Source organism: Numida meleagris, chromosome 19 (genome assembly GCF_002078875.1).
Source record: "Numida meleagris isolate 19003 breed g44 Domestic line chromosome 19, NumMel1.0, whole genome shotgun sequence".
NCBI lineage: Eukaryota > Metazoa > Chordata > Aves > Galliformes > Numididae > Numida > Numida meleagris.
In genome coordinates this window covers 670,121-692,131 of record NC_034427.1, presented here as the reverse complement: position 1 = coordinate 692,131, position 22,011 = coordinate 670,121, and the positions used below count along the sequence as shown (strand labels likewise).

At 43.8% G+C, this 22,011-nt stretch overlaps 1 protein-coding gene across 4 annotated transcripts; it reads left to right on the top strand.

Moving 5' to 3' along the window:
- RBL1 (RB transcriptional corepressor like 1) lies at nt 725-22,011 on the top strand. Of its 4 annotated transcripts, none has more exons than XM_021416971.1 (22): nt 725-1,119; nt 1,220-1,353; nt 1,477-1,677; nt 2,760-2,824; nt 2,917-3,045; nt 3,159-3,319; nt 4,028-4,077; nt 6,709-6,895; nt 7,702-7,868; nt 9,408-9,545; nt 10,060-10,147; nt 10,593-10,730; nt 11,648-11,812; nt 11,991-12,126; nt 13,517-13,783; nt 14,337-14,515; nt 15,463-15,639; nt 16,151-16,222; nt 16,591-16,675; nt 17,888-18,054; nt 19,195-19,359; nt 19,607-22,011. In XM_021416971.1, exons 1-22 carry the CDS (start codon nt 967-969, stop codon nt 19,775-19,777), a joined length of 3,195 nt encoding a protein of 1,064 aa, XP_021272646.1. In that variant the 5' UTR covers nt 725-966; the 3' UTR covers nt 19,778-22,011. The 4 variants fall into 4 exon arrangements, with proteins under 4 accessions (XP_021272646.1, XP_021272644.1, XP_021272645.1 ...); XM_021416969.1 differs by having other exon boundaries at nt 899-1,119; nt 9,433-9,545; nt 10,044-10,147; XM_021416970.1 differs by lacking the exon at nt 1,220-1,353 and having other exon boundaries at nt 991-1,119.

Genomic DNA, 22,011 nt, shown 5'->3' with positions numbered 1-22,011 from the left:
GCAGCGGAGCGGTGCTGGGGCCGTGCTGAGGGCTCCCAGGGCTTTGCCATTCCCCGAAGGCGCAGCGGGCTCATCCCGCAGCCCTCGCCCCGCGGGGTGCCCAGGGGCTCCTGGCGCAGGTGGAGCCCCGAGAGCAGCCACGGCGCCCCGGTAATCGCCGTCATCACCCCCTGCGCTCGGACAGCACCCCTCCACAGGAGGAGCTGGGCCGCTGCTTTCTCTTACTGAGATATTAAGCGTTCCCACAGAAGCCTCGTAAAACGCTCGGAGGTGCCAAAAAAGGCTTGCAATGAATCTCCACCTAAGGGCCTCATGCTTTAGAAAAGCAGGTCGTAATTCGGTTTTTCAGACGAATGAATAAACGCCCAGGAAAAGCGAAGTTCTTGCAGGTGCAAGAAAACCTGCGGGGCTCGGAGCGGCCCGGGGACTCGTGCTCGCTCCGCCCGCGCACATCAGCGCGGGTCCTCGCGCGTCGTCGCTGTTCGTCACCGGGCAGAGCGAGGGGCCGCGGCGGGCGGGGGCTGGCAGGAAGGCCCACGGGCAGCGCCCGCTGGTGCGCGGCCTCACAGCCCCGCGAGGCTCTTTGCGGAGGGCGGGGTGACGCTGCGGGCAGCGCGGTGCCTCCCCGGAGGGCCTGCCCGCACCGCGCGTGGGAGAGCTGCTCTGCAGAGCGGCGCGGGACTGCGGGCAGAGCGCGCGCGCAGCCGTTAATCGCGCTCAGCGGCTTTCGTTCCGCGAGCGAAGAACCTTCCCTCGGACACGTTCGGGTTCCGGGACGGCGGCTCGAGCCGGGCAGCTCTGCCGCTCGCAACCCTCCGCAACACCGAGACATCCCCCCCCACCAAGGCGCTCTCCCGCTTCCCGCCCGTTGGCGCCCGCGGCGCCGGAAGTGGCCGCGCCCTTCCGGTACGGAGCTTTTGGCGCGCGGAGCGCAGTGCGGCGCTGCGCCGCCCGGGCCGGGCCGCCATGTCCCGTGAGGAACCGCTGCCCGAGCCCGAGCCCGAGCCCGAGCCCGGGGCCACTATCGAGCGGCTGTGCCGGGAGCTCAATCTGGACGCGGGCAGCGCGGCCGAGGCGCTGCGCGACTTCACGGTGCTGCGCGGCACCTACAGCCTGGAGGTGGGCGTGGGGCCGTGCCGTGGGGCCGTGCCGTGGGGCGGGCTGTTGGGCCGTGCCGTGGTGAGGCGCCCCCGGCCCCACGAGCCGCGTTGCCTTGCAGGGGGACGCGCAGCACTGGCTGGCCTGCGCGTTGTACGCCGCGTGCCGCCGCAGCGTGCTGCCCACCGTGGGGAGCGGCCTGATGGAGGGCAACTGCGTGTCGCTGACCCGGATCCTGCGCTCCGCCAGGCTCAGGTGCGCCGCTCGGTCCCCGCCCGCAGCGGCACGGGGCAGCGCTGAGGCCGAACGTCGGTTAAAGCCTATGATAATACAACGCTTTCTTTGTCTTTTTTTTTTTTTTTTTTTGTCCCTTTTAAGTTTGATTCAGTTCTTTAGCAAAATGAAGAAGTGGATGGACATGTCGAATGTGCCGCAGGAGTTTCGGGAGCGGGTGGATAGGCTGGAGAGGAACTTCGAGGTGTCCACTGTCATCTTCAGGAAGTTTGAACCGATATTTTTGGATATCTTTCAAAACCCTAACGAAGAAGCTTCGAAACCCCAACGGAGCAGGAAGCAGAGGTATTGGGGGAGCTTTCGTGTGGATTTGCAGCAGGTTTACAAATAACAAGAGCGTTAGTTCTGCTTTGAAAAATAAGGCCAAGTTCTGAAGTGTCTGAACGGATGGGCAGGGATGCTTGGTGCCAACACAGGGTGGTGGCTGATACCGTGCTGTAGTCCCTCCACGCACTCCTCACTGTGCTGCATCAGTGGGGCTCCTGTGTTCGGCTGCTTTACGTGACTGCCAGGTGAGTGCCAGCACTTCTGTGGAAGAAAATTGCAGCCAATTGCAGCTCATTCATATGACATGTAGTAACTGGTGGCGGCGTCTTCCTGATGCACAGAGAACTTCACTTTGTGTCCTTATTCTTTGTTGGCTGCATGGCTGTCCCTGGTAGCTCTGGTGAGGATAAAACCTTCATCGGAAGGAGCTGAGCTGGCTCTGTGCTGGGGGTTTCTGCTGCCTTGTGTATTAGTCTGGTGTAGCTTTTTGTCTTCAAATGGAAAGAGAGCTGCTGCTGCAGTGCCTTGGGGTGAGCTGTGGGCTTTGCTGCATCTGTATGAGGAGAAATGTCTGTGCACTCTGTTTGTGTTCCTTCATCAGAGCAGCATTCGTTAGCGTGATTGCACCTTTAGCTTCTTTGTCAGGTGGTTTTGATTCATCTCTACTCCTAGAGAATTCACTAGAAGAGCTGCAATGCGAGTTGTAGTTGCATATTTTGAAAGGATGCTTGACACTTTAGTAAAATGTTTAGGAAGAAGGTTCGCTGTCATTGATAGAGCCCTCAGCATTGCTCTGCATGCGGCTCCGCAAGACTCCTGTCGCGGTTGCAGCACCACTGAAATGCCTGGGTCACCAACCACAGGCAGCTGTTGGCTCAGAATGGCCGGTGATGCTGTGCAAGAAGCTCTGCAGAGCTAGCCTGGAGGCTGCAGCATGAGCTGCTCTGTGCACCAGTAGCTTACAGCATGCCTTAGTGTGCATCTGTGAGGTGATGGTTCCGACTGTTGCTCTGAACATGGAAACGGAATGAAACTCTTGCTGTGTAGCACGTTTCAGCTTCCTGGAAGCGGACACTGACTCCTGTCCCTCTCATTGACAGGCGGGTGCTGTGTGGTGTTAAGGATCTCTTCAACTTCTGCTGGACCCTGTTTGTATACACTAAGGGTAGGCTTGCTTTTTGCAGCCGTGTGTTTTGTGTCCATTCTGAGTTACGGACTTCTGTTGCGTTGCCTGACGTGATGTGCTGTCTCTTAAAGGTAATTTCCGTATGATTGGAGATGATTTAGTGAATTCCTATCATCTGCTTCTGTGCTGCTTGGACCTGGTTTTTGCAAATGCCCTTTTGTGTCCAAATCGAAGAGATTTGCTAAATCCGTCATTTAAAGGTACAGTGGGGATAGGTTATTGGAAATGAAATATTCTTTGTTCTTTGTTTTATTTTTTTTTAAGTGAAGTTGAAGGTTGTCATTTTGTTTTTTCTCCTCGTCCCTGTTCCCAGGCTTACCAGCAGACTTCCATGCATCAGAGACAAAAGCCTTGGAGGACCCTCCGTGCATCATTGCCACACTGTGTGAGCTGCATGACGGGCTTCTCGTAGAAGCGAAAGGAATAAAGGAGCACTACTTCAAGCCGTACATTTCAAAGCTGTTCAGTAGGAAGGTACGTGTTACTAACTGAAGGATGTGTGATAGTGTTCATACAGACAGTCCTGTCTTGAGAGCATTTAAATCCTGCATGTGCTTGTGAGCATGTGGACTTGGGTTGGTTCAGGTCTGTTCTCTGTATGTGTTTCAGCGGGAGCAGAACTGAACTCTCCCTTCTAATGATGCGTGCTGTAGGGGCCCCTCTGTTTTGGCTTTTTATGTCAGTGGAGAGTCCTCACTTTCTTGGCAGTATGAAAGCTGAATCATGGGCAATAACCTTTTTTTAACTAAAGATGTTGTGGAACAACCATAATGATTTTCTCAGTCCTAGTGCGTGTCTTGGAACTAAACAAAATGCTTTGAATGAGGAGGTTGGAGTTGCAGAGGGAAAAACTGTTCTGTGTGGTTTTGCTCCTGGAAACTTCTCCAAGCTCCATGGAGATGCCTGTAGTTGCCCAGCGGGTTGCTTCCTCCCTTCCGAGGGGGCAGAGGTAGCAGCGCTGCTCCTGAGCAGCATGCTTTCCTAGAGCTTGCATAGAGCTGAGCTTTGGCCTGGCCTGTGCCTCTCGCTAACGGCGTTGTGCTGCTTTGGTCTGGGCAAAAAGATAAGTCCTAAATCTCACTCCACTCTTGGCAAAAATAATCATCATGCTGTCATGTTGTTAGAGATAGAATGGTTTTGATTTATTATGTAAGATATTTCTGATTTTTTTTTTATTCTTAGATCTTAAAAGGAGAATGTCTGTTGGATCTTTACAATTTTACAGAAAATAAGTAAGTTATAGCTTGCATTTTTAATCATGGACTTGGGTTTCTTTTCTTAAGTATGCATCTTTGTATGCTAAATCTCAGGTTTTCCTTATCTTATTGTATCTCACTGCTGTTGGTGGTTTGAGAACCAGTGCTGTTACTTGCCTAAATGCTTCCTGGGTCTGAGATGCTTCCAATATCAGAGGGTGAGCTACAGGTTTTCTTTCTTAATATCAGGTCACAGAAAGGTGCTCGGGCACTGGAGCAGGCTGCCCAGGGCAGGGCTGCACTGCCTATCCCTAGAGATACTGCAGATGTGTGGATGTGGTTTAGTGGTGGGCTTGGTAGTACTGGCTGATGGCTGAACTTGATCTTTAAGGTCTTTTCCAGCATAAATAACACTGTGGTTTTTCTGGCAGCTGTTACTTTTGTGTAATTTGTCTAATGCAAATCAAACCTCTGAAGTTTATGAATATGTTTCTGTGCATACCTCAAATATTGAATATGAATAGGGAAGCATTTAGGATTGTTTACTAGTCTCCAGTTAAGTGTATAATTCTGTGAATGCAATAGGAGGACTCAAAAGAAAAAGGAGCAACAATTGCAAAACCATAAGAAAGGAGTGGAGCGTTTCCGGGGACACAAGTGGAGTTGATTCAGGAACTTCAGAAATTGAATTCTCAAAACCAATTTAAATGAAAAGATGAGTAGCAGCTGCTTTGTTCTGGATCCTATAGGGAGCTTTTGGCCTTTTCCAAAAATAGCTAGCAATTCGTTTTTGCAAAGTGAGATTTTTATCTCATCAGTTTGCTTTCTGAGAAGTGTGAGCGGTGACTCCAGTGTTGTAACAGTGCGGATCACATTCAGATATAGAAGTGCTGCTCTGATCCCTATGAAGCAGTGAGCTGCTATTAGTGTTTCTATTTAAAGGATAATAGTATTAATACTTACTGTCATGTCAAATAAGGCAGTATTCCCTGTTCCTTATTAAATGACATCTGAGGAAACCTGTCTATCTGTTTGCCCAAATGGAAGGCTCTGCAGCCTTTGTGAGGTTAAGTGTTCTCCTTTTACAGACAGGTTAGCTGGAATCAGAAACTAAAGGAGTTGTTCAGTATCATAGTATGTCAGTGGTGATTTGAGGAACTGGAGCTTCAAATTCCCTTTCTCTGTGCCATTGAGGGAGGTTGCCACTGAGTGCCAGGAGGCCAAAGCAGAGCTCAAACTTAGCTTGTTTAATGCAGCCCCTGCTGCTCTGCTTGGACAAAGCTTTAACTTCTGATTGGCTGAATGTTTCAAAACTGCTTTATTTGCATCTGAGATGGAAGCAGATTTTCTTCCTGTACTTACTGCGAGCCCAGTGATTTATTGTCAGGATGAGTTTTCTGTTCTGTGACGTTTCACAGTGGAACGCATTGAAGCTCAACTCATTTATGGTCCTCATGGAAAAGAAATCAGGATTTGCTAGGAAACTCTTGAGCAGCAGTAGGGTCGTAGGAGGCACAACTCCACCCAATGGTATCGAAGCTTAGTCAGTCCACAGTTGTTTTGATTTGGGAATTTCTGTCAGTGTTTTAAATTCTGCACTTAGACTTCCACTGCCCCAAGGAGACAGCTCCATTCACGTCTAGATTTTCTTCCTTTTGAAGAACTTGCCATGTATCTCACAGATGTCTCCAAGCTCTGTTCCAAAAAAAAAAAAAATGCTGTTCAGCTCACTGCATAGGCACAGTGCTTTCTTCACATGCAATTCGGAGCCCAACTTGCACAATCATCTTACTTTTCTGAATTCCAGCACTGGTATAGTAGATCTTCTTCCATTCCCAGTCCAGAGTGGTTCCATTTTCTTTACGCATTGCTATGAGATTTTATGTCAGTTCACTTTACAGCACAGAGGAGAATGGGTACAGGGATGGAAGTGGGGAAGAAGGCTGTGGCAACCTTGGAGTGCATCACTGAGGGCATTGTGGTCCCACATTCCATATTTACCTGTTAGGTTTTCAAAACATTTGGGAGTATTTCTCCTGTTTCCACACAGCACAGTGTGTGGAACTAATTTAATGCCATCTAAGAAAGGCAATTTTTTCTACTTCCTTAGGAAACTATAAGGGAAACATAATCATTCTGAAGATGTGCATGTTGGTGAATGTCAGTTAAAGCAAATGCATCTTAATTTGGCAGGTTTCAATTTAAGATCCCAACATTTCTGGGTCAGCAGATGGGAAAATTGTGCAGAAAAAAAGACATATATATGAGTATATATAATATATATTTTGTGTGTGTGTGAAGCAGTTCAGCTGTGGAGCCGGATGCCTTGATTTCAGCGCTATCTGAGATTAACGCACTGCATGGGCATGCCTGCCCCTGGCAGGGGCTTGGAGCAAGGTGATCTTTAAGGTCCCTGCCACGCCAAGCCATTCTGTGATTCCATGAAGTGCTGGTGGGAGAAGAGCAGGCTGTGTGGTGAGCTGCTGTGGGAGGCTTGGAGCTGAAGGCAGCCAAGGAGGGCGGTGAGTGGGCTGCTCGCATAGTGAAGCTCCGTGTACAAGCACTACTGCTACTGAGAGTGTTAGAAGCTTTGAGCTTGTGTTGGCTTCAGTTTTGCGTTTGTTCAGCAGTTTAACCTTCACTGTAAAACTTTGGCTTCTCTTCCAGCAAAGCGCTGAATAAAGAGTACGAAGAGTATGTTCTAACGGTGGGTGACTTTGACGAGAGAGTTTTCCTAGGAGCGGATGCTGAGGAGGAAATTGGCACTCCTCGGAAGTTTCCCACAGACTTGCCAGGGGGGAAAACAGCAGCGAGAGCTCATGTGGAGTGTCACCTTCAGCAGCATTTTGAAAAGGTGATTCATTTAACTTGTTTTCATGCGGAGTACTCCTTCATTTGGAGTCAGGTTTTCCCGTCATTGTATGCAGTTTGAATCCCTGAGATGACTTTGAAAAGCTGCATTTCTTGAGTGGTTCACTGGGGGGAAGGAGGTGAATGCCGCTTGCGGGCTTAGGCGGGCAGTCTTGCTAAGGAGAAATGGTGGTGTTGTCTTTGCTATGTAATGTACTAAATAACTGCTCCTTAAGGAGGGAGGGAGCACTTTCATATGCGAACTAGTGTTATTTTGTCCAGGAGGAATGTCTAGGTAGTTAAGACCTCCATGTGTAGACTTACAGTTATTTCACGCTTCTTTTATAGCTAGTAGGAATACCACGAAACCTTTACAATGTATTCATTTACGTGTTTTCCTGTGTTTCCTTTTGATGACAGGAAAAGTCAACCTGTATACTATTCTATGAAAAAATAACATTCAAGACATGAAACCCACCAAAGTCTAACTCCTCTGCTTTGGTTACAAAAAGCAGCCTGTAAGCAAAGTTGGTGTTTCACTGTGTTTAAAAACGTGAACTAATGAAGTGGGTATACGGGAAGATACCCAACTGATCACTTTTTAAACTTGGATAAGGGGATTGTATGTATTTAAGGAGCACAGCATTGGGAAAGCAAACTAATTTTTAGCCAGTTCTGAGACCACAGATTTTGCAGCCGCCTTTGGCGGTGTTTTAGTGATGTTATTTTAAACTTAGAAGTTACTTTACAGGAGATGCTTTTTCTGCACCGCTTCTGTTGTTTTTTATTGATTACCCATCTCTCTCACAGAAAAGGTCATTTGCACCTTCAACTCCCCTGACTGGAAGAAGATACCTACGAGAAAAGGAAGCTGTCATCACTCCTGTTGCTTCAGCCACACAAAGTGTGAGCCGGTTGCAGAACATTGTGGCTGGGTTGAAAAACGCACCTAGTGACCTACTTATGACTATTTTTGAGTAAGTACATCCACTGCAGTTGTTCTCTTACAAGTGCATACTCATCTTTTCGTGCTTGGGGCTGCTTTCTTTCTCAGTTTTTTGTCTGGTGCAGTGTATTTTTGCTTGTGTTTCTCTATTATTTCCAGTTAACGAGTCTTGATATAAGTAAGACGTTATTTTTTAAAACGGTCTGTTCTTCTGGAGGAGAGCTGGACCCTCCCATCCCTGAGGTGTCACCACCACCATCCCTTTCAGCCACTCTTTGATACTGGGAAGTAGTATTAAGTGACTGCTGAAGGCAGCCCCAGGCTTTCCTCATCACCATTTCTGGGAGCAAGTCCCTGTTCTGTAGATCAGTCTATGTTTTAGCCTCCCAGATGCACATCTGCATGCTGACTGTAGTTAAATGCACTTGAAAATGTTGGTGTGTAAGCAGATAAGTACAAATAGTGCAGCAGTAAAAGGTAGACCAGTGGTCCTTCGTAACAAATAAACAATTTAATAATAAATAATTATAGGGCTGTTGGGCTTTTGTCTAACTGTACTAAGCAGGGTCTTGCTGTATAGTGGTGTATGGGCTCTGGATTTTTTTAGTACTACTTTTAGTAATAATGGGCACTTAGTATTAGCGCTTAATATCCAATATGTAAAAGTAATGCTTTATAGCAACCTTTAAATAAATGAAAATACTACTTCTAGTTTTCATCTTTGGAATTATGTCTGTTTGGAAGGTCTTCCTAACAGACGTTCTTAAGCATTTGTAATTCCAACTTTTACAATGATGTGTTTCCGTTTGGCAGGTGTTTTTTGAAAGTCTGATGTTATTTCCATGATACAGTTAAAATGTATTTGTAATCTCTAGTGAAAAACGTGTTCATTCAAATAATAACCTGTCTGTCAAAGAGAGATGTAAATATTAGAACTTAGATAAGCATTGAGAAAAGCATCTGTTAACAAATATGTTGAGTGCTTTGCTCATCTTGAATCTGAGTTCAGCAAACGCTAGGATATGTGTTGTCTGACTCGGAGGAATAGAAAGAGCTCTGGTTTTGACTGTTACATAGTCTATGCTTTTGAATGTTCTGTCCTTCAAATATAAATTCCTTAGAAGAGTAACTTTTTAATTAATTAGAAGGCTTTGCTTGAGGAAACCATCATTGCAGTGCTAGCTTTTCAGCGTAACTTAGTGTCTGCATTTCATACCAGCCCTGAGCCACTGTCCTCTAAATCTGGAGACATTCAGAAAGAGCATCTCCAAATGGAGAGCTTCTCTGGTTCCTTTTCCTGGCAGTGACCATGATAGGAGTTCATCCGTTCCCTTCTACCTTGCTACTATTTTTTTTGAAAGCTCTCCTGAACTTTCACACTTTGCTCCTACTGGATATGTTTTGTTTTCCCCAGTGAGCTATTGTAGCTCTCAATTTCTCCTGCATTGGCTCTAAAATCTATACAGCAGGAGAAACAATCCTTCCATGTGGTCTATGTTTCCTCTGGTATTTATGGTAATAGGGGTTAGTTTGTTTGCCTGGGAACAGGACACTTACTTACACAGCCAAGGCTTTCTTCTGGTGTTCTCCTGCAGGTCTTGTGCACGCAGCCCTGCGGAAAGCATCATGAACAGAGTGAGAGAAATAGGAGAGACGTTCTGTCACAGCTACACTCAGCCAACAGACGAACTGCCAGGATCTCATATAGGTACGAAGGTGAAATGCATGGGATGTTTCAGAACATAAAGTTCAGCCATGTGCTGTCTCAATACATGGGAACTCTTCTTAACGATCAGCACTCCCAAACTGAAAATTGTTGCTGTTGACACTACAATGAATAATATCTTATTACAAAATTAAAAGAAGGTTACAGTTCAAAATGAGATAACCAAGAGAGCGCTGAAACTTTAGAGATTTTAATAAAAATTGTAGACTTGTATTCCTAAAGTGGAAGTGGAATACGACTAGGAAAAGCCTTGCAACTGTTTGCAGAATGACTTCAGTATAAGTATTAATAATCCTCGATGGTATTTCTAGAATAGCATGCTGCTCTTGTGACTAGCATATATCAAAGGATACTGTTTGCATTTGCAGAACATATTAACAAAACACAGCATGTGTATGAGAAGGCCAAGTACGGGTCAGTTCAGTCTGAGGCCATTTGTGGACAGCACAGGGCTTCATCAGCGTTGGTTTTAAATTTCAGATTTTGCTGTAAACAGATTAAAACTGGCAGAGATCTTGTACTATAAGATCTTGGAGACTATAATGGTACAAGAAATGCGAAGACTACATGGAAAGGACATGACTGTAAGTAAAGAACCAACGAAAGTGAACATTTTTCGTAAGTCCTCTATGGGGGGATATGTTCAGACAGTTCCAGCACAGATCAGTCTGCAGACAAGCAACCCATATATATTGTTAATGTTACACAGCTCCCATGTATTTCTCTTTTAAGCGTAATCTGACTACTATTGAAAGTTGTATAAATCTGCCATTATTATGTTAATCTGTGTTGGTTTTTATAATAATGAATTTAAGGGCCGTTTTTAAGTGTCTTTTGAGATTAAAAAAAAAAAGTGATCATCCCATCTTTCCCCACCCTAAAAAGCTGCGTTTTTTGGAGGCTCTGTGCAGCATGGAGTTTCTTAGATTAATACTGAGATGCCTGTGATTCTGCCTAGAAGGCTTTTCAGATACAGTTGCCTCCATTTTTGTAAGCTCAGGTCGTTGGCATCTTCTCTAATCTCTTCAGGCTCTCTTGGAGCAAGATGTGTTTCACCGCTCCCTCATGGCATGCTGCTTGGAGATTGTGCTTTTTGCGTACAGCTCTCCTCGCACCTTTCCCTGGATAATCGAAGTGCTTGACCTCAGGCCGTTCTATTTTTATAAGGTAAATACGTCCTGTCTAAATCTGCACTGAAAATGGCACGTTACTGGACTGACGGTCTCAGAGGGTGGTGCTCTCCTAGATAGTCATGTAGGGGAGAGGCAGATGGTAGCGCATGCCTTGCTTATTCTAAATTCTGCCTGTCCTTAACGTTACCTGGAATATGTAAGGTTTGAGTTGAAGCTGGAATTTAAAGCAATTAAGTCATTTTGTAAATGGTACTTCACTGTAACATGCTATTGATAAACTTCTAGTTCTTTTCATCTGCCCAGCTGAATCATGTGACCTGCTTATGTCTGCCTGGGTGTAACACAGCATGTGCTTTGTGCATCCGTTCTGTATGTGCTCAGTGGTGGTGAGAGGGGGCCTGAAGGCACCCTGCTAGGAGTTACTCTCTGCTAATAGGATGTTTGCTGTCCATTTCCTGATCCTCTTTGGCAAAGGGAGTAAAAATAATGTAACTAGTTTGTATTTCAAAAGGAAATAAAGGAATGTGTTCGGGCTTGACATGTCTATTTCGTGTAAATTTGCCCTGTATTGTGGATATTTTAAGTCGCGTGCTTCTATAGACAGACAATAGCACAGCTGTACTGAAACGGAAAAGAACGATGTTGAACCAAAGCACAAAGGCCTTCTGTTGAGATCTGACTTAAGATGAAAAATCAGAAAGCCAAACCGATAGAGGAAGGTGGTGTTCAGGGCAGAACATCTGGGGAATCTGCTTCTGTGGGAGTCTTGGTGGTAGCTGGGTTGCTCAGGAGAGTCAGAAAGGGCTGGGAGGGTTCAAGGGTGAGGAGGAGGCTGGAGCATCCCCCCTTGAAGAGACGTTTGGAACAGGGTCCTGAAATGAATAATGGTTTGATCGTGTTAAGCAGGTGTGATACGACTTTGCTTTGATGTGTGTGCCTTGTTACTATTAGGTAATTGAAGTACTGATTCGGTCTGAAGAAGGACTTTCCAGAGACATGGTGAAGCACCTTAACAGCATTGAGGAGCAAATCCTGGAGAGCCTCGCCTGGACTCGGGATTCGGTGCTCTGGAGTGCTCTCCAGGCTTCAGAAAACAAGGTTCCCACCTGTGAAGAAGTATGTTGTTTGTTTTCCTCTTTATTTAAAAAATTGTGATCATCTTCCTGTTGTTACTTTATACAGAACGCTGTTTGAATTGAACAGTTTATGCAGGGAAAAAAAAAACACTTTTATTAAAGATCTGGGACGAAGGAAAGCTATTTGATATCTTACACTGGTATTTCTTATTTCTCAGGTAATATTTCCCAATAATTTTGAAGCAAGCAATGGAGGAAGTGGGCTTGGGCATTTGCCTATGATGCCAATATCTCCTATAGTTCATCCTCGAGTAAAAGAGGTTCGGACAGATCTTGGTGGGAATTTAAGACGGGGTATGTTCTATAGATTTCTGATATATTTTGGATGTGCGATTTTATTTATTTACTTCTAGTCTCAGTTGATATAGGAAAAGTCTAGATGCACCCAGTCAAACCCTTGGTGTGTTTTACTAGCAGCAGTCATTGGTAATCATGCTTCATGTGTGAAGTGGAGCAGGATTGTGCCTTTGTGTAGGTGCAAGGGTTACCTGACTCGTAGGGTGGGTTGTCGTCTGGTAGCTCTGCAGTCTTTCTGGGAGTTGTGGGGGTTTTTGTTGTTGGGGCTGCTGGTTCTTTGGGGTTTTTTGTCATTGTTCTCAGTGAGCTGGACTGGATTTTTGGTTCCTCTCCTTCAAGTATAACCTCTTCTCTGTAGCGTCCAGCATTTTTGGTAGCTCTGTTTCATTCTTGTTGTTCTCATCCTTCAGACCACGGTCTCCCTGCATTTTGTCCTACTGGTTCAGTGATGGTTACCACTGTCACCTCTTGTCATCTCATCATGCAGTAACAAAGCTGCATTTAGTCCTCTTAGTTCCTACAGAACTTGCTTTTGCAGGAGGGGAGGATGATAATTTGTCTGCAGTACACTTTTCCTCTGAAGAACTGCCTTGCTTTTCCCAGGTATCGCATAGAACTGCTCCATAATGGTGAGGATGAAGAGGCAGTGGCAGCACTGCTGTTGCTTTTTCCCACTTCACTTGTTAGGAAGTGCTGCTTTTGCCATATCTCAAACAGCAGTCCATAAGTTCTTCCTTGTGTGCTGTGATGACGTTGTCTTTTGTGTTCATCTGGCAAGTGATGTTACAAAACTTTTGTTTTAAATACTCAAGTGTATTAGGAAAGTGACGTATTAATGGTTGCTGTAGATGTTATGGTGAGTTGTTCAGTAGAAGGGAAGGCAACTTGGAGATGGTACCAGGTTCTCACACACCTCTAACCATCTGTATGATACGAAGTGTTCTTCCTAACTACTTCAGATGGAAAATGATGGGGATTGGAAGTGTTTGTTTGCTCCTTGTACCCAGAAGACCATCCTCGCAGAGTGGAAGTAAGGTGTCCAATCGGTTTCACCTTGCTGGTTAGCCAGAAGGCTTCTGCACTATGGGAAATGTTCTGCCCACAGGCGGCACTGGTAGCTTGGTTACTCCTGTCTTTCCTGTTGCTATCAGATTACGAAACCAAACTGTCTGGGATAACTACAGGATAACAGAAATCAGTTAAAGGACTGTAGGTCTCTGTTCATATTGCCAAAAAACAGTGAACTGTGAGATTACTTCTTAACCAGAAATAGTGCATTTCAGTCTGTTTTTACAGTTTGATAAGATAGCCTCTTCTTCTCCTACGGAGAAATATTCCTGTTCAGCTGCTCCACTGAAGATGTTTTCCTTTCTCCTTTGTGCACTAGACATGCAGCCATTGTCACCAATCTCTGTGCATGAGCGCTACAGTTCGCCTATGGCAGGAAGTGCCAAGAGAAGACTCTTCGGAGATGACAGCCCCAAAGAAATGCAGATGGAAAAGATTTTAAAAGAGGGAACTAAGTTGACAATTGCTCCAGCATCAAGCATTGCTGCTGAAAACGTGTCCATCTCTCCTGGGCAAACAGTACTGACTGTGACAACAGCAACAGTAGCGGGAAAAGCAGGACAGAAAGTTACTATCCCACTGCACGGTATGAATTCTTTCTGGTTTTCTTCCAAGTGAGATGTTTTGCTTACTCTTAAGATCTGGCTAGATGGAGCATACATCTTGGATCAATTTTTCCTTTTTTAAGAGATCATTAAAAAAAGCAAGAAAACAAATGCCACACCAAAACTTAAGCTTTTGTACTAACATCTCATTCTGTGTTTTAATCTGATATTTGGCTAGAGTCCCGAGGATTCCACCTGGCAAACAAAGTTGTGGAGTTCTTCCTTCTTACAGTTAAATCTCATCACAGATTAAGCATTGGTTTGTTTCTCAACTCTAATAGTGATTAATTCCTGCTTGCTTTAGTTTTTGTCTGCTGTAATCTAAGACGACTAATAACCATGCTCTTCCTTTAAGCATTACCGGAAATGTACTTTTCTATTGTTCATGAAGACTTGGTCGTCTTAGCATTCGATATAGAAGGATGAAATATCTTCTGTATGAAATATTTGTGAAAGAGTTTGGGATTTGCAATTCTATTATGTATCATTGTGGCAGCAAACAGTTCACTTCTTGGATGCATGTGTTATCTCCAGGTATCGCAAACGAATTGGGTGGGATCACATTGATACCCATCTCGATGAATCTAGGTCAGGCACCTAAAATAGAGCCTCAGGCTCCCTGCTACCCTCAGGTGAATCAGGAACAAGAAGTGCATCTCTTATCAGGAAACAAACCAAAGAAAACAGGATCCTTGGCGCTGTTTTACAGGAAGGTAAGCATCTTTGTTAGGAAGGTGTGATTTACCCCCGTGGATGTGTTGAAACTCCATGAGCAGCTTACATTATCTTTCAGTCTTCACATACCTGCTCTGTGGCTTGAAGAATTCTCATATAGCTCGGAGAAGGGATAAGAGATTACAGAGAATTCAGTAAACCCATTCATCCCTTGCCCTGCACCATCGTGAGATGGTTGTTTTTTTTTTTCTTAACAGCTTTCATAGGAAACATTGTCAGTTTTTAGTTCTCGTCTCTTGTTATGGCCATTTGCAAGAGTTAGATGTATCAGAAATGAAATTGCCCTCCTGTGACTTGGTCTTTCAAAACTGCCACCTTTTGGATCTTGTACCAGGAGATTCTCTTGTTTGTATTTTTGAGATCTTGAGTGCTGCTGATCTTTCTGGTGTGAGGCCTCAGAAATCAGGGATGAAACACACGCTATCTTCAAGTTTCTGGGAAGAAGGAAATTCTTAAAACAAGGAGGAGTTAAAGGAGTAGGTTAAGAACTGGGTGGTAAAGAAAAACCTTTTTTAGGGAAGGGAAATACATTCTTGCTGGAGAAGTTGTTTTCAGAGATTTTCTTCTTTATAGTATCCTTATATCCTAAACTGGAGAAGGAGGGATTTGAAGGCTGGACTATTTGGTGGATGAAGAACTGGGTGGATGGTAATAGCCAGAGGGTTGAATACATCCATGGTAGTGAGTGAGTGATGTAATACAGAAGGAATAGAATATTTTTAATCAGGTTTCCTGTAAGCATCCAGCATTTGAACAGAGTTGACAATTTAGTATTTGAAGACATTCTTGTGGGCAGAAGGGGAAAGCTTTGTGGAAGCGAAGGACTGAAATGTAAAACAGCTGTACTTCAGTGACAGCTTTCACTTCTGCAGAATAGGTTAAGCTCAGTTGGCTTGACTCGTTACGGAGCGTCTTTCTCTTCTAGGTTTACCATCTGGCAAGCGTGCGCTTGCGTGATCTGTGTTTAAAGCTGGATGTCTCCAACGACTTGCGCAGGAAGATATGGACATGTTTTGAATTCACGTTGGTTCATTGTGCTGATCTAATGAAGGACAGACATTTGGACCAGCTTCTCCTCTGTGCCTTTTATATCATGGCAAAGGTAACATGCAGGCTTAAGGAATTAGTTTTATTTCGGTTGAAAATGTAAATCGGATGGCTCGAAAAATGAGTCCTGTAGCACAAGAGCAATTCTGACATATGAAAGAAAACTAAAATTGTATGTGTGTGTACATACCTCTGTGGTGTTTTGTTGAGTATTTCCTCATTTTCTACTTAGAAAAGTTAAGACGTATAGGTTTTCAAATTCACAAATACATCTGATGGGATAATACTTCCTTTTTTAATTTTTAGTATCGCTGGATGAAAAGTTGGAAAAGGAATGATGCCTAATTAACTTAGGCAACAAATAGCTTTACTATCAGAAATTAAAAAAAAAATGCTTGAATATGGAAATGTGTATTTTTGTTCATATTCCCATCATTAGAACCATCCCATCAGCATGTTAATGCTCATGAAAGATCTAGGTACAAGGAAGCTAACTGAGTACGCTGCCCCTGAGCAGCCTGATCTTTCTGTCTGTGCACTGTCTTCAGTAGCCTTTTCTTTTCCAGGTCACCAAAGAGGAAAGAACTTTCCAGGATATAATGAAAAGTTACAGGAATCAGCCACAAGCAAACAGCCATGTGAGTAAATGATGGCACCTTTCCTTTGTATAAATGTTAGACAGAGGTGGCCTTCAAATGATTCTGATGATAATGGAAAAGTCAACTTCATTGCTGTAGTCATTCTTACTCAGATGGATTTCATCTGTTAGACTCACAGAATGACTACGGTTGGGAAAGACCTCCAAGTTCAACCAGTCCAACCGTCCACCTACCACCAATATTGCCCCACTGACCAATGTCCCTCAGCACAACATCTAAACGTTTCTTGAACAGCTCCAGGGACGGTGACTCCCCACCTCCCTGGGCAGCCTGTTCCAGCACCTGATCATCTTCTGACTTTTCTGTTTTTCTTGTCAAGTGTGTTTTTCCCCCTCTGCGTCCTATAGGTTTATAGGAGCGTCTTGTTAAGAAACACTTCTGCCGATGCCCTTTTGGACAGAAATGCAAACCAAAATGTACAGATGGCAGAAGGTAAGTAAAGTAATTGATATTTTTTTAGAATGCATGCTTTTATGGAACTGAACTGTCAAGTAATAAAGAGGAAGGAAAGTAATAAAGAGGAAGGAAGGAAGTTTTGTTAGAAAAATAAGTGTATTGCTGAAAAATAAACCATGTTATCAACTGCTCTGCTGTGTTAGAGAGAGAAAAAAACACACTTTCCAGTTGATCAAATGTTTAACGTTGTGTTTTGTGTTTGTTTTAAGGAAAATGCAGATCCTCCTATACATTCAGCATCCTGTCTAGCACCTGCTTGAATGCTGTTAATAGATTAGTGTCTCCTTTATTTAGTATGAACTCCTGCTTTTTGAGAACAACTTTTGACAACCTTTTGTTGTAACACGAGGCAGATGTACTAAAGAATTACAGATATCAACTGAAGCTTTTTGGGTTTTTTTCAATGTTTTGTTTCATATTGCATGGATGGCAAGAGGCTTTCTTCTGTGTTCTCGTTTTGCTTGGTAGTCAGTAGTGTGAAGAGTGAATCAGAACGTTGTGTTTGGTAGTGACCCGACTTAAGTAGGCAAGAGATCACATTAACTGCAATAACCTTGCTGCGCAGCTGCCGCGTTTTTCCACCACTGAATTACGAAGATGATGTCATGGCATCCTTGCAGTAGGTCCGAGTAGATGAAGAAGCTATTTCTTTTTGCCAGCTGATGACTAGAAAGTTTCACAGAAGCTAAAAGCTGCAAGTTGTTAGACTGCTTAAAGCGTTATTGCAAGTTTGCATAGTACATACACTGAGTGTTGGCAAGGTGAAGGTTCCGAGTACCTTAGCATTGTTCAACATCCTGTCTAATTTCATTATTGCTGTACTGGGATTGTACAACAGCCCCAAAAAGATGAGCCAAAAAAAAACCAAACAACTTTTTACTACTCCTATTAAAAATATATATATATCAGTACTGCTATACTTCTTACTCCTAAGTTTGAAATAGCTGTAGCAGATTTGCATTATCCACTTCAGCCATAATCCACTAGTCTGCTGGCAGTGATTCATAACTCCCTCTGATGTTCATAACTGCCTACAGTGCATCTTTGTCTGAGGCATGTTTCATGAGTTCATCTTACTAATTGGTCAATTCATGAATGAGCTTTTATCGGTTAGATATTAGAAATTTAAATCTGAAGAAGTCAGTTTAATACCACGTTCTGAAATCTGAAGCTTTCTCTTATAATTAGACTCATCTGTGAGAACTGGTAATTCCTTGGGAAGATCTGCAGCAGAGAACTCCACTGAGTTGGGAACAGAGGAGAGAGGAGATCTCATTAAATTTTACAATGCGGTCTATGTAGGAAGAGTAAAATCTTTTGCACTGAAGTACGATATCACAAACCAGGATCATGTAGTAAGTAAAATGTTTTTGGAGTTTTGTTCTAATAACCAGACGCTGGTTTATTCCTGGCATTCTGCGTCAGTGTTTTGTTCTGTATTTACCTGGCCTGGTTACAGAAGTCAAAAAGTTATGAATAATGATATGTGTAATGTTAACAGCCCTTTGGGAGCTGTGCAGTTCAGTTTACAACCCCATTTTCAGCTTCTTTACGTAGCAATGCTCATTTGCTCAAGTGGCTGTGGAACATCTGAGTTAGCACTTCTGAAAAATACATACGTCGCTCCAAAAGCAATGCCTCCTACTTATTTCCATAGAAACTGCAACAGATACAAAGAGCAAAATAACACTGTTGGACAGAGCAAATTCTACAAATCACTATTTTCAAAACATTCACCACCGTTAGCTGTACGCTTTCACCGGTGATGAACAAGAGCCTGCATGCTGCACTCATAGGGGGGAAAAAATAATTGCACCAGCAGATATGGCCCACTGTCACCACTGCTGAAACGCACCACTCAGCACTCGCTGCGCTCACATCCACTGTTTGATCTCCATAAATGTTCACAAGCATTGATGAATGTCACTGGGTGCCATTTTCTTTGCACACGGAGGAATTCAGTCCCACCCCTTTGCTCCATACACAGTCCCATGTCAGACACTGTTCTCTCAGACTGCAAAAGCACCACCCACCACTCACTGTGCTCACATCCACTCTGTAAATATTCAAAAGCATCAGTGAGTGCCATTGTTTGTTTTTTTGTATGGAGGAATTCAGTCCCGCTTCCACGCTCCACACACACTCTCACGTCCAACTCTGTTCTGCTAGACTGCCCCTCTGCTGCCATCTGTCATATGATAGCAAAATGGAACGGGATATTGGTGGGAAGATTCAACCCCTACTGCCATCCCACCAACATCTGCCTCTGGCATCGTGGGCCAGCAGCATAAAAGAGGAGGCACTGCTTTTGGAGCCGCCTTCCCACATTTGTTCCGTGGGTTTTGTGGATACTTGCTCGGTTGCCTAACTGCTATAGGATAAAATGTTCTAAAGAAAACCTGGAAATGCGGCTATGTTATGTTGCCTTTCCATTAATTTATTGCTGTTCAGTAATTTCTGATTCGTCTCCTTTGGGCATCCGTCCTTCCTTTCAGATGGAAGCCCCCCCTTTGTCTCCGTTCCCCAGCATTAAGCAGCAGCCGGTTTCACCTCGGCGCATCTCTCAGCAGCACTCTGTTTACGTTTCACCTCACAAGAACGGTTCCTGCCTGACACCGCGAACTGCGCTCCTGTATAAATTTAATGGGAGCCCTTCCAAGGTAGAAAATAAAAGGGTGGAAAGAGGTTGATTTGGGAGAGGATGAATTCATCTCACAACTAGAATGCGCTCTAATTCAATGGGAATCCATTGAAATAGTTCCTCGGTTTGTGGTGAGGAACAGAGTTCTTTACGTGGAGTTCTTCACTCACTCAGCAGAGAGGTTCTCAAATAATTGAGAACCAAATCACGTTTGAAATGAAGTCATAGTAACTTCTGTTACTTTGTTCTTAAATTCTCGTTCACAGAGTTTGAAGGATATCAACAATATGATAAAACAAGGTGAACACAGGAGTAAGAAACGAGCGATAACAATTGATAATGACACCGACCCCCCTATGAAGCGACTCTGCCAGGAAAATGATGACGTTCTACTTAAGCGCCTTCAGGATGTTGTCAGTGAAAGAGCAAATCACTAAAACTGCCAGTTTTCTGTGGGATCTCGGAGCTATCTCCAACACTTTGATGCAGCTGTTCTGCTACTGCTTCCTTTTACGATGTGGTATATACAGACAAATGCCATGTTTCGTTAACATTGAACCTCTGACTTCCACGGGATGCAGAGAGCAAGAGTTGGGTAGTAAGTGACAGAGAATGGAAGGTGGGTTTTATTCCCAGTGAACATACTGTACTATAAGTTACTCTCTTTGAGTTGTTTTAGGAAAAGAGTGATCTGCAGGAAGCTGTGATGGATTTTCTTGAGCCTAATCTAGAGTATTGAAGTTCTGAGTGTAACTCAGCTTCTAGTAACCGTTTTATTTGTAGAATAAAAACAGTATGGAAATGAGTGAAGTTGGTTAAGTTTCTCAAGCTTTGGTACTTGAGGTAGAACCTTTTAAGTGCCTTATTTTTAAAAGAATGTGGAGTAACTGGAGAGGAGAACAGACTGATTCAGTCTCAGGAAGAGTGGAACAGTTCTGAAGTGCGTGACTTGATGTCCTCTGCTATTATCTCCTGTTAGAGCTTCAGCAAAGGTGTACATTATAACACGGATCAGAGAGCTTCTGTGGCAATAATCAAGAAGTAGAAACAGCAGTAGTTTAATTTGGATGCTGAGAACTGAAAAAGCACTGAGATACCTTTCTGAATACTAAGTCTGAATTACCCTTCTCCTAAGCCAGTGAGTGCTGTCATGGGAGCTGCTCCTTTCCAATGGGAAGCTTGGTTGCTGCCTTGCTGTAGAAGCTGTTGATATTGTAGCTTAACTACAAAGACGTACGAGTTGGTTACAGTTGGAAAAACAGCTTGGGCCTTCACTGCCTTACAGCTGTTGAAACGTGCAAATTCATTTACCATATTATATATCTCTACATTTTATTTTAAGATCTTACTCTCTTGTTGTGTAGTATCTACACTGAAAGTAAACCCATCGGATAAGGTATGTTTGTATATAGGTCTTTTATAGCTACTAAAGGATTGGTTTCATTGGAAATGCGTAACTTCCAGGATCTGTTTCTTACAACTAAGTTGTTAGCACTGAGGGATTTTATAGGATTTGTTTTACCAGAATTGAAAAAGTTGAGTTTACTGTAAGTCAGTATTTTGATCTTATTTCTTTAAATGTAATTAAGTTAGAGCCATACAGAAACTTCTCAGCACTGTATTTTTGTGTGTGTGTGTGTATTATGCTGGAAAAAAATAGCAGTTCCATAGGATTTGTGCAAAGGGCTCTGTTCACTTCGTTGTTTGGTTTGTTTAGTATGTGCTGCCAGGTCTGCTGTGCTGCACTTATGGGGAAGAAAGCTTGTGTGATCTCAGACAGCCTCAGCTAGTGAATCTGGCCAGGGAACATGGGGAGTGTATGCATACTGTACGTGTGCAGGGACCCTACTCAGCAAGGATAGGAAGTTTACAGACCAGTTCATTTTTGAACTGTTAACTACTTTGATTTTTTATTTCCAAAAAAAGGTGCTCATTTCCAAAAGATGTGACAGTATGGAGCTGTAGTATGGGGTAATGGACACAGACAACTACTGTGTCAGTGTTCAGTTCCTTTATTTTTGTTCAGTTTGAATATTTGTCTTCAGATCGTGAGACAAAATGTACAACAGAAACTTACTTTGTCTTGATCCACTCCTCTGTGCTGTTACAACCATATCCCTTCAGTGCTTAACCCACTCCCTAGAAGCCTCCGGCATTGTGGGGGAAATGAATCCTGATTTAGCCCTACTTGCAGGAGGATTGCAGCCTTCCTGGGTGATGAATGTAACATCAGGCTTAACAGGGTTAAGTTTTTCAGCAGTATTGCACGTTAAGAACATAGCTGATTCGGTTGTAGTGTAACATCCCTTGAAGATCATTGATGATTCCTAGGGTTGGAAGGGGCCTCAAGGATTGTCAAGTCCCATCCCCCTGAGATCTCTCTCCGTACCACCATGCCTCCCGTGCTCCTGCAGCCTTCTCTGGAACAGCAGAGAACCGATGGTGCTAAGATCCTCACTGGTGTCATTAAGCATAGTGTTTTTTTCATTAGAAAAATGGATGTACTACAACTGGATGCAGTTCAGATTTTTCACCTGTGTAGGTGACAATGTGAAAAATATTTTTGGACTTGCTGAACAGCTGAAACAGTAGTGTATGTGAAACTTCTGTAACGGTTTAAAGTGCCTTCACGTGTAAATATATATTATATAATAAAGATATTTTAACCCGA